The following is a 12,469-nucleotide window of genomic DNA, read 5'->3' on the forward strand; positions in this document are numbered from 1 at the left end:
GTTCAGTGAACAGCACTGATTTAGAACATAAGGAAAAAGGAAGAGAAGTATATAAATTAGGATGGATTTAACTTTAAATAACAGAAAAATCTAAATAACAGTGGGTTAAAAAAAATATTTCTTTTTCTCTTAGATAGTCTTCAGGGACCCAGGTTTTTTCCCGGTCTCTACTCTGCCATCCATAGAGTATAGCTCTTGTGCTCATTTTGCAAAATTTGCTGCAGCTTCACCCTTATATCTGCATTCTGAGCAAAAAGAATGGAGAGAGGGAATAAAATGGGAGACCCTCCCTCCTTTTTTAAAGAGACTTTCTTGAAGTCCCACAGAATACTTCTACTTATAACTTAATGGCCCAAATTTAATCTAATGGTCATGCTTAGCTGCAAGAAAGGATGGGAAATAGGGTCTTTGTGCTGAGCATTTTGCCCAGCTAAAGGTCATGAGTCTCTTTGAGAGAGAAGATATGAGTAATTGGTAGGCAACTAACAATCTTTGGGGAGCTAGAATGCACAGTTCCCTGAGGTGCTTCTCTGTCTCTTGTTTTATGCATTTCTGTCCTACTAAACAGTAATATACTTCCTATAAACACAAATTATCCAGACGATTTGATGGTCTTTATTATGGAATGTTTCAAACAAATAAAAGTAGATAAAAGAATACATTGAACTCCTCCTGTGTACCCATTATCCAATAAATTGTCAACTCCTGACCAATCTCATTTCATTTGAATCTACATCCAGGTTCCCCATTCCATGATTATTTGGAAGTTAATTCCAGATACCTTAATTTATAAATATTTCTGTGTAAGTACATTAATTTTTTTGTATCTGTACACACCGTTGTCTTTTCCCATAGACATGGCTCTTTGGTTATGAACTAACTGATACTATCATGGTCTTCTGTGATGACAAAATCATCTTTATGGCCAGCAAGAAAAAAGTGGAGTTCTTGAAACAGATTGCTAACACTAAGGGCAATGAGAATGCTAATGGAGCCCCTGCCATCACACTGCTCATACGAGAAAAGGTCAGAACTAATAAAGAAGGTGTCATAAATGTGAAAGAATGTTTAAAAGTGATAAACAGAAAAGCCTTCTAGGAATTTAAAAAATACAGGGGAAGATTTAGCTGACTGTCATTTGTTAGTCAGGAAGAAAAGAGTTCAGTAGTCCTGTCAGTTCTGCAGTAAGACAAATGGGTTATGAAATTCTGGTGAACACTAACTTTATCCATTCTTGACACTGTCAACTTGTTTGTTTTAATCTGAGTGCCTTAATTAGAACAAATAGCTTTTAAATATCCTTAAGGAAAATGAGGCATACCTCATTTCCAGTTTTTATCAAATGTACTCTTTTTTGTTATACTGCCCACTTCTCTTCTGAGAAGATTTCTTCTCAAAATGTTGTTCACCTTTGTATTTGAGTTTCTTAGCTGTTCCTGAAGAAAAAGAATAGCCTTCTCCGCTTATATGGTACTTCACTTAAGCATATAAAGATATTGAAAGAAATTTTGCGTTACCTTTTGGTGTGTTATAGTCTGCCCTAAAGAAGTAGGTAGTAGAAGGGGAAATAGAATTTATTCTTTCTGTAGTTTAGAATATTCTCTGCCTAGTACTAGTAGAACATAGATGTCTAATTCTGAAATTGAACCCCTTTTCTTCCCTGTGGCACTGATAGAATGAAAGTAATAAGAGCAGCTTTGATAAAATGATTGAAGCCATTAAAGAAAGCAAGAATGGCAAGAAGATTGGCGTGTTCAGCAAAGACAAATTCCCAGGAGAGTTCATGAAGAGCTGGAATGACTGCCTCAACAAAGAGGGCTTTGACAAAGTAAGAATACTCTTGGAAATAGGCACATTGAGAGTTGAGAAGAAAAAATTGTGAGGAGCTTCCATAACAGATAATGCAGAGAATTTGTTTTGGGAAAGCTATATATTCATTCACATTTCCATTTTTCATTCCCTTCGGCTGAGCAGTAAGGCAGTTTTCTTTCCAGTTAGGAATGAGGCATTCAGGAGAGAGTTCAGGTACTTCAGAGGGAAACTGAGGAAAATCTCTTGTCCAAAAAAAATTTTGTTTTTTTCTTTTCTTTCCTGTCTGCCTTCCTTCAGCCTTTATGGAAACCTCAAGAGAGAGGCATTTATATTTACATTTTAAATGATACATTAGTTTAATGGCTCTTAGAATACACCAGTGACCTGGTAAAGAGCTCTTTCAGATGTTTATTCAATCCAAGAAGAGGAGATTTAGATATTCTGCAGACTGCTGATGAGTAGTTTGCTGTTAAATAACCAGATATCATCACTGATAATATTTGACTTGGGGGAGAGATATTTCTTTAGCAATTCCGTATCTGCATGTTAGAAACTGTTTATCGCTTTGATTGCAGATAGACATCAGTGCAGTTGTGGCCTATACCATTGCTGTAAAGGAGGATGGAGAGCTCAATCTAATGAAGAAAGCAGCCAGCATCACCTCTGAGGTCTTCAACAAATTCTTCAAGGAAAGAGTCATGGAAATAGTCGATGCAGATGAGGTGAAAAGGGAGGGGGGTGTCTTTTTACTGTTTTAATGAAGCAGAAGTAAGTCTCTCCCATGCGGCGTTTTTTGGTGTGTGTTCGCCTTCCTTTGATACATAAGTTGGTGTGTAATTGTGCCAGCTCTCTTTCAAAATAACTATAAACCTGCACTGTAGTTTCTGGAGGTTACCCAGTATTTCACTTGAGAATTCCTTGAATAGCTGTGAATTCCACATATTCTCTAAATTTGCTTTACATGTACACCAGTATGTTAAGTGGTGCATAAACCACTTCGTAAGACTTCTATAGCATCCTATATGATATCAGGATATATGTTATCTTCAAATGGTGATATCCAAAAACCCAACACCCCTCTGCCACTCTCTAGTAAGTATTGTTTTATTTCTGGATATACTTACAGAAAGTTCGACACAGCAAACTGGCTGAGTCTGTGGAAAAGGCCATAGAAGAGAAAAAATACCTAGCCGGGGCAGACCCTTCTACTGTGGAAATGTGTTACCCTCCTATCATTCAGAGTGGTGGCAACTATAACCTCAAGTTCAGTGTGGTGAGGTAAGTAGGAGAATTTCAAAATATAACAACAACCAGAGCATTTCAGCCTTTGGCCTGTTTTTTTTCTTGGACTCATTCTGGAATTCAAAAAAGTAGGAGGAGGGGCTTCCCTGGTGGCACAGTGGTTGAGAATCTGCCTGCCAATGCAGGGGACACGGGTTCAAGCCCTGGTCTGGGAAGATCCCACATGCCGCGGAGCAACTGGGCCCACGAGCCACAGCTACTGAGCCTGTGCATCTGGAGCCTGAGCTCTGCAACAGGAGAGGCCGCGACAGTGAGAGGCCCGCGCACCGCGATGAAGAGTGGCCCCTGCCTGCTGCAACCAGAGAAAGCCCTCACACAGAAACGAAGACCCAACGCAGCCAAATAAATAAATAAAATGAATTTATTTAAAAAAAAAAAAAGTAGGAGGAGAAAGAATGATCATTAGCCTGCTTTTTACATTATCTTCTTGTCTTATTCTATGCATATTTTTATTTTATTTCACAGTTACTCATTTCTTACTTGAGTATTTGATTGTAAGCATTTTCCAGATGATTTAAAATGCCGAGAAAAATGCAAAATGTTGAAAAAAAATCTTATTAGATATATCGTAATGTAATTCCCCTTCTGATTTTTAAAAAATACTGTAAAGAGGGGACTTCTCTGGTGGTCCAGTGGTAAAGAATCTGCCTTCCAATGCAGGTGATGTGGGTTCAATCCCTGGTTGGGGAACTAAGATCCCACAAGCCGCGGGGCAACTAAGCCCACGCACTACAGCTACTGAGCTCGCGCGCCTCAATGAAAGAGCTGGAGTGCTGCAACTACAGAGCCCAGTGCTCTGGACTCCGTGCGCCACAGCTACAGAGCCCACACACCCTGGATGGAGCCCATGCGCCCCAACTAGAGAGAGAAAAACCCGCACACCACAACTGGAGAGAAGCTCATGCGCCACAGCAAAGAGCCTGTGCCACAACAAAAGATCCCGCATGCCTCAACAAAGATCCAGCATGCCGCAACTAAGACACAATGCAACCAATAAATAAATAAATCCATCCATACATACATACATGCAATGATGTTATAACCATAGGTTTTAAAATAAATAAGTAAATAAAATAAAAATTAAAATACTGTAAAGAATGCTGTGTGTCCTGGTTGGTTGGAAAGGATTAATTCATGGTGAATTCATAGTGGACTGGTGGAAAAGGTGATGCCTTACCATCATGCTGTTAGGTTATAATGAATAAAATTCAGTATATGTTTTACATACTTAGGATACAACAGCTTTTTACTGAATTTTTATCCTAAAAGCTTTGGCCATTAAAGTTACTCCAGAGCATTTATAAACTGATTTGTTCTTTTAAAAAAAAGTTTAGGTCATTTTTCCGCTTCAGCTTTGGGATATAGCAGGGAAAGGTAGTGATTACAGATGTGTGTGTTAGTGATACTAAGGACTTCACTAGTTTGTGTAATGAAATGCTTTCTTCCTTTGGTCTCTAGTGACAAGAATCACATGCATTTTGGGGCCATTACCTGTGCCATGGGTATTCGCTTCAAATCTTACTGCTCCAACCTTGTTCGCACTTTGATGGTTGATCCTTCTCAGGAGGTTCAAGAAAATTACAACTTTTTGCTTCAGCTTCAAGAGGAGCTGCTAAAGGAACTAAGACATGGTAAGGTGCCTTAGATAAGGTTTAGAAATCATGTAACAAAAATGTAGCATTTATGGGCGTGTTTATCCCTGAGGCTCTTGTACTGTAAATAGAATTAGATTTTACTAACCTCCAGTCATCCTAGCATTTAGTTCCTCAGTGTACTTTTATGCATGGGTGGTTATTGTGGTATTATACTGTTGTTTAAAAAAACCTCTGACTGGTTAGGCCTCTGTGTCCAGATCTTCATAAAATACTCTGGCCTTATTACTTTTCTTGAGAAACTTCTGAGAAGTAGTATCTCTCCCAGCAGGCTGTGTAATATTAATCCTATATTGAATGGATACCCGGAATCTTAGTTTGAGAGATCTAATAGCAGCCCTGCTAAGCAAGCAGCTGCCTACCTCAAGAGCAAAGCACTTGACACTCTTTTGCCTTGAGACTTTTCACTCCCCGATGGCTAAATGGGCCTTCATGTTTACCACCTTCAAACTACTTCGTAAGCCCGCTCATGTTTTGCAGAGCTTCCAGGCACCATTCCCCCATGATACCTCAAGTCGATCTTGAGAAATCCAATTAGAGGTCATAGTCCTAGGTAGTTTAATAATAAAAAGCCCTCTGAGGCTACCATATCTGGCTTGAAATATGTATTCATATCCTAGACCCTGAAAAATTAAGTCCAGAGTTCTTCCAGCAGTAATTCACCCATTTAGTAGTCGTGTTTTTCAAAATGTATAATAAGTTTAATGTGATACCTTTTATCAACTCTTGAATTATTTCAATGAAACCAACTGGGGTTCCACAGTCCCACTGGAGTGATTCTAAAAAACAGTGTAATTAAAGAATGACCAGGCAGATTGTTTTTTAAAATGCACATTTCTAAGTCCTACCACTCCTGCAACTGTATTCCTTATTTTATGCTTTGAGAAACCCTGCTTTATGAAATATTTATTTATTTATTTATCTCTCTATCTATCTATTTGTTTATTTATGGCTGCATTGGGTCTTTCTTGCTGCACGCAGGCTTCCTCTAATTGCAGCAAGTGGGGGCTACTCTTCGTTGCAGTGTGGGGGCTTCTCACTGCAGTGGCTTCTCTTGTTGCAGAGCACGGGCTCTAGGCGCGTGGGCTTCAGTAGTTGTGGCTCACGGGCTCTAGAGTGCAGATTCAGTAGTTGTGGCGCATGGGCTTAGTTGCTCCGTGGCATGTGGGATCTTCCCAGACCAGGGCTGGAACCCGTGTCCCCTGGATCGACAGGCGGATTCTTAACCACTGTGCCACCAGGGAAGTCCCTAGTGGACTTAATAGGTGAAAAAAATGTTGATTAAAAAAATGTGATTTGGGGCTTTTTTTTTTCTGAAAGATGCTTTAATGTCCCCTGTCTGTCTCATTAGGTGTGAAGATATGTGATGTATATAATGCTGTCATGGATGTGGTTAAAAAGCAGAAGCCAGAGCTGCTGAACAGAATTACCAAAAACCTTGGGTAAGATGCTGTGATATACACTGTCACTCTGAGTCAATTTTCGTGACTGGCAGTCAGGCAGAATATTCTTAGATGATTCAACCAATATTTATGGACTATTAAACTTAACTGTGTGCCAGACACATTGTGTTATCAGAGAATGTGAGAAATGCTTGAGTTCTACTCCCAGGGATAGGGTGGAGATTTTTCCAGACCAATGTAGTAGATGCCAGTAGTGTTCCAGCCTTAAATTACAAATGTGAGGAGACATTACATACTATATTTCCTTTCTTAGAACACCTCAGCTCATATTTGCAAATTAAGTACTCTGAGATATCCTACTATTTAAATTCTTTTTTCAATTTTTATTTTATCCAGTGTTTCTCAAATGTATTTGACCACTGAACACCTAGAAATACCTAATAACATCTTACAGAACCAAAGACATTTGAGAAACAAAAGCTCTAGGCAGTCTCCTTAGATGGAAGCTAGTTGGGGTATATAGTTTATTTCTGTCCTTCTCTGATGGACAAGAGGAAATATATTGACCTATACCAAGTCTTGGCCTAGGTGACTTAATGAAGCCAGTTATCACATTCTACTAAATATAATAAGTGTTATATGCAGTACTTAATTAGAAAGTCATTTTCAGCATATTAACCCAAAGACTGTCCTCAGATCTTCTTTAACTGACTGATCATCAGGGGCAAATCACTCAGCATGTTTGCTTGCCTTATCTTGAAAATTGAAATAGGATATATTGTACTTGACTCAGGTTAGAGATCTTTTAGCCTATTGCTAAAGTTTCTCTTCATTCCTTTTTTAGGTTTGGAATGGGCATTGAATTCCGTGAAGGCTCTTTAGTAATTAATAGTAAAAATCAGTACAAACTGAAGAAAGGTGAGTTTTACATGCATGCAATAGAAAAATAACTTTTTTGAAACTTTTCTTTTTGCTTTGTCTCCCTCTATTCTGTATAAAATCACACTTCTCCATCCTTTCACAGTCATTGACTCATTCCTGTTTTGCTCTTTTAGGAATGGTTTTCAGCATCAATTTGGGATTCTCAGACCTGACTAACAAGGAAGGGAAGAAACCAGAAGAGAAAACCTATGCCCTATTCATTGGTGACACAGTGCTTGTGGATGAGGTATGTATTGCTTCTTCCACTTTGAGTGGTCATGAACTGACTTTGGAAGCGCATTTTTACCCTATGGTTCCCCCCTCCTTTTTTTTAATTGAAGTATAGTTGATTTATAATATTATGTTAGTATCAGATGTACAGCAAAGTATTCAGTTATATATTTTTTTCAGATTATTTTCCATTACAAATTATTATAAGATACTGCATATAGTTCCCTGCGCTACATAGTAAATCCTTATTTACTCTTGTTTATTGCTTGTCTATTTTATGTGGGTTTTTTGTTTTTATATTTGTTAAATGCTAGCTAAGGGGAAGGAGAGATCCCTATGATACCCTAATACAGCTAGGGATAGAGATTGTTTAAGCCAAACCCTTTATTACATTGTGGCTTGAACTTCGATTATGATAATGTCAGGAACTGATTCTGATAATGGAACTGATTTTTTTTTAGTAATGGCTTTATTGAGCTACAGTTTACATACTATACAATTAAAGTGTACAATTTAGTGATTTTTAGTATATTCACAGTTATGCAACTATCACCACAGTCTAACTTTAGAACATTTTCATCACCTCAGAAACCCTGTGTGCATTAGCAGTCACTCCCCACTTCCCCCTCAGGCCTAGGCACTGACTTTCTATCTCTAAGGATTTGCCTTTTCTGGATATTTGGGGTCTTTTTGTGACCGGTTTCTTTCACTTAGCAGGAACTGATTCTTAATAATAGCAAATATTTAAGTGCTCTTATTATAAGCTAAGCATGTTTATGCATTAATTCATTGAATCCTTATAATAACCCTGTGAAGTAAATATTCTTATCCAAGTATGCAGATAAAGAAACTGAGGCACAGAAGTATAAGTAACTTGTCTAATGTCACAGAGCTGGAAAGTGCTTGAGCCAGGTTTCAAATCAAGCCTGTATTCTTAATCATGATCCCAGCGTTGCCTCCCAAATTGTAGTTCCTGATGTGCATTTCAGACGATAACTGGTTTTATTTGTTGTCAAAGATTTTTTAGTACCAGAAGGTTCAAAGCATGGCCCAGCTATTTACTGGGTTTGAAAGTGAAAGTGTTTCACTTAAATGCTCTTACAGATGTCTACTTCCTACTTGTATTCCAGGATGGCCCGGCTACCATTCTCACTTCTGTAAAGAAGAAAGTGAAGAACGTGGGGATTTTTCTAAAGGTAGGAAGAAGATAAATGAGTGGTATAGGAAGTTTGATACAGTGAAGAAGATAAACAATATTGGCTAAAATAATTAAGACCTGAATTTCTGATTATGATTTTTTTTCCCCCATAGAATGAGGATGAGGAAGAAGAGGAAGAGGAGAAAGATGAGGCTGAGGACCTGTTGGGAAGAGGTTCCCGAGCAGCGTTACTTACAGAAAGAACACGAGTAAGTTTACTGTATTAAGTTTACTGTATTACTTTGATGGTTCACAGGTTTTGATAACTTGGGTTTTCCCTTCTCCAGAATGAGATGACTGCAGAAGAAAAGCGAAGAGCACATCAAAAAGAACTGGCAGCTCAACTCAATGAGGAAGCAAAGAGGCGATTGACTGAACAGAAAGGGGAACAGCAGATTCAGAAGTAAGAGTTTGCATGGAGTAGTAAGATTGTTTTAGGGTTATATGTGTTGTGCAGAAATTTCTCAAAAACATCTTATTCCCACTCCAGAGCTCGTAAATCTAATGTGTCCTATAAAAACCCGTCTTTGATGCCTAAGGAACCACATATTCGGGAAATGAAGATCTATATTGATAAGAAATACGAGACTGTAATAATGCCTGTGTTTGGCATTGCGACGCCTTTTCACATTGCCACAATAAAGGTACTAACTTTGAATCAAGCTCCATCCAGTGTCTTAAAATAGATGACTCTCCTGCTTATCATAGATGACTGTCTTTTCTGCATTGTCTCTCACATTCTGCTCCTTCTGACGCTACCTTTCTCGCATTACTGACTTTCCCCCATCCCTAATCTCCTGCTGTCATTTTTCTTCCTTTCCAGTTTGCACTTTGGAGAAAGTTAAATGATCTAGTCTAGAAACATAATTTGCCTGTTTCTCTTTGAACTTTGAGAATTTTTTAACCTTTTTTCATAAATGTGGCACAGAGAAAGAACTTTGAGAACTCAGTGATTCTTTTGGAAACACACATTTGGTCATATAAAAAAATAGGCTAGGGCTTCCCTGGTGGCGCAGTGGTTGACAGTCCGCCTGCCGATGCAGGGGACACGGGTTCGTGCCCCGGTCCGGGAAAATCCCACATGCCGCGGAGCAGTTAGGCCCGTGAGCCATGGCTGCTGGGCCTGCATGTTGGCAGCCTGTGCTCCGCAGCGGGGAGGCCACAACAGTGAGAGGCCCACGTACCACAAAAAAAAAAAAAAAAAAGGCTAAATATGTAGTTTATTAGTTTTAGATTAAGGATTACAAGCTAGGTTTAGCAGCTTGTAACTACTAACTTAATTTTAGCATCTCTATAGCTACTGATCTTTATCTAGGAAAGAAATCTGTTTGTTTATTTTGCTAATGCTTTTCCTTTCTTTGAACAGAATATAAGTATGTCTGTGGAAGGAGATTATACTTACTTGCGAATCAACTTCTATTGTCCAGGCAGTGCTCTGGGCAGGAATGAGGGCAACATCTTTCCTAACCCAGAAGCCACTTTTGTCAAGGAAATGTGAGTTCCCAGGAAAACAACCATCCCCAAATGCCTGTTGGCAGAAGTGCTACCCTCGGAAACATTTCGTTCTCTGTGCTGTGTTCTCCCCCATTCTAGTGAATGGCAGCACCTTCCTCAGTGGCACTTGATTAGGTTCACCTTGCTAACTTTGTACTGTTTTGAGGATGGAACCTAATTTAAATCCTCGTGAAGATATTTTATCCTCACTATATACATATTTGGTGATAAAATCTCAAATGTGTGCCACATTGGAGTCTATTCATTCTTGAGGTGGAATAGGATAATTTGGAGAAGTTTATGCTGGATTTGAAATATATGTGTGTTTCCCCCACCCAATGGATTAGTCATTTATAATATTCTCTGTTTAAGAGAGAAAAAAGGGAGGTTTTTTCAGTTTTCCAGACATTGTTTCACCAGTCAGTAGTACCTTTTTCTCCTAAAAGATAATTAAACCAGTTATAAAACATAATAATGGGTTCAGGTTACCTGGCGTAATAAAGAAACTCACATAAGTGCTTCCCCTTTTCTGCAGTACATACCGAGCTTCAAATATGAAGGCACCTGGAGAACAGACAGTACCAGCCTTGAACCTTCAGAATGCTTTCCGAATTATAAAAGAAGTGCAGAAGCGTTACAAGACTCGGGAAGCAGAAGAAAAAGAGAAAGAGGTGAACCTGAACACCAACAAAGCACCTTCGTGCAAAAGGACACATGTGGGTTTTGGGGACATGGAAAGATACGTGAAAATTCACGTTGATTTTCATTCTGTTTAGGGCATTGTCAAACAAGACTCACTGGTGATCAATCTAAACCGGAGTAATCCCAAACTGAAAGATCTGTACATTCGCCCGAATATTGCCCAAAAGAGGATGCAAGGCTCACTGGAGGCCCATGTCAATGGTATGGATGATGTCTCATGTGCCTGGGCTTTGTCTTCAGGGGCACATTTGTAGGAATGACAGATCAGATAATATAGTAGGACAAGGAAGTGCTTGGAGGAATCTACTTTGACATCGCTGTGTGGCCAGAAGGAAAGGAAAGCTCTGTACCTTATTGGCATTTCCTCTGACCCTGTTCAAATCAGCCAGAAAAGATTCAGTACCTTCTGGCCTAACCTGATGATGTTCCTGATACTTAGTTGCTTCCTTTCTTCCCTCCCCCCGAGGTTTTCGCTTCACGTCTGTCCGAGGAGACAAAGTGGATATTCTATACAATAACATCAAGCATGCTTTGTTCCAGCCGTGTGATGGGGAAATGATTATTGTCTTGCACTTTCACCTCAAGGTATAGCTTTTTATCAGCTAGCTGTGAGCTCTTGGGCAAGATCTTTCTATCTCCCTCTTTCCCTTGAAATAGTGATGAAAAATATCACCTATTGCATAAGATCATCAGGAGGATTGAATCAAATAATGCTTATAAAGTCCACAGTGCCTGACATCTAGAAGGTGCTAAGCGTGTTTGTTCCTTTGGTGTGATATATAATGACCTCCAAAACGTATAAGGTCTTCTCCAAATTCCTGTTTCTGAAAATTTTTCTTTAGACAATTTATTACCAACATAATCTTTTAAAAATTTATACTCTTTCATATTCCCAGATGTCATTATTGATGATGACACCAGGGATGGTTTAACTGTTTTTACATAAATGCTGTGGTTTCCAGTGTAGATGTTTTAATATTTTCATGTTTTGTTGTTATCTTGCTTGTCTGTTGTGTAGACTTCTTTGTGGAAGAAGTCTTCTGACTTCTTTCTTGTTCTTTCCGCTTTGTGCCCTCAGAATGCCATCATGTTTGGGAAGAAGCGGCACACAGATGTGCAGTTCTACACAGAAGTGGGGGAGATCACCACAGACTTGGGGAAACATCAGCATATGCATGACCGAGATGACCTCTATGCTGAGCAGGTGAAATTTGGTTTTGCAGGGGAGTGAGGTAGGATGCAGTCCAGATCTGAGTTCAGTAATTGTTATATTTTATAAACAACACCTGAAACTATCTGCAGAACTTTCTCAAGTATCTGCTGGCATGGTGTAGTGCTATGGCTTATGGATTAGACTTCAGTTGCAGGCTCAGCTCTACAGTTAATGTTATGGTGACCTGGAATAAAGTATCTGTGCTAGTATCATAGTTATCAGAATTAAGGACTACAAAAGCACTTCATGCGTTTTGAAGGGATTACTATTAACAAGTAAAGTGATAACTGTAGTTAATTCGTAATTTTTTCTTCTGCAGATGGAACGAGAAATGAGGCACAAACTGAAAACAGCCTTTAAAAATTTCATTGAGAAAGTAGAGGCTCTAACTAAGGAGGAACTGGAATTTGAAGTGCCTTTTAGGGACTTGGGGTAATGTATCTCCTCCTCTTTTCGGCCTTTAGAAAAATTAGTTATTCTTCCTTTAATAATAATTTAACATGACATATCATGTCCTTTTTCCTATGGACATCCATTCCTT

The 12,469-nt window shown here is 38.9% G+C and overlaps 1 protein-coding gene across 1 annotated transcript in view; it reads left to right on the forward strand.

Annotated features, from left to right (window-relative positions):
- SUPT16H (SPT16 homolog, facilitates chromatin remodeling subunit) overlaps nt 1–12,469 on the forward strand; it is a 33,627-nt gene that overhangs the window by 13,137 nt on the left and 8,021 nt on the right. Inside the window, exons 3-20 of the mRNA XM_060004889.1 lie at nt 856–1,026; nt 1,676–1,828; nt 2,388–2,534; nt 2,939–3,090; nt 4,573–4,745; nt 6,118–6,208; nt 7,014–7,087; nt 7,225–7,337; nt 8,452–8,517; nt 8,633–8,728; nt 8,807–8,922; nt 9,010–9,163; nt 9,886–10,013; nt 10,549–10,684; nt 10,790–10,916; nt 11,182–11,300; nt 11,794–11,919; nt 12,248–12,360. Of these exons, the coding sequence (XP_059860872.1) occupies nt 856–1,026; nt 1,676–1,828; nt 2,388–2,534; nt 2,939–3,090; nt 4,573–4,745; nt 6,118–6,208; nt 7,014–7,087; nt 7,225–7,337; nt 8,452–8,517; nt 8,633–8,728; nt 8,807–8,922; nt 9,010–9,163; nt 9,886–10,013; nt 10,549–10,684; nt 10,790–10,916; nt 11,182–11,300; nt 11,794–11,919; nt 12,248–12,360 (2,255 nt within the window). The remainder of the gene's footprint in view (nt 1–855; nt 1,027–1,675; nt 1,829–2,387; nt 2,535–2,938; nt 3,091–4,572; nt 4,746–6,117; nt 6,209–7,013; nt 7,088–7,224; nt 7,338–8,451; nt 8,518–8,632; nt 8,729–8,806; nt 8,923–9,009; nt 9,164–9,885; nt 10,014–10,548; nt 10,685–10,789; nt 10,917–11,181; nt 11,301–11,793; nt 11,920–12,247; nt 12,361–12,469) is intronic.

This window comes from Delphinus delphis, chromosome 2, assembly GCF_949987515.2.
Source record: "Delphinus delphis chromosome 2, mDelDel1.2, whole genome shotgun sequence".
Classification (NCBI taxonomy): domain Eukaryota; kingdom Metazoa; phylum Chordata; class Mammalia; order Artiodactyla; family Delphinidae; genus Delphinus; species Delphinus delphis.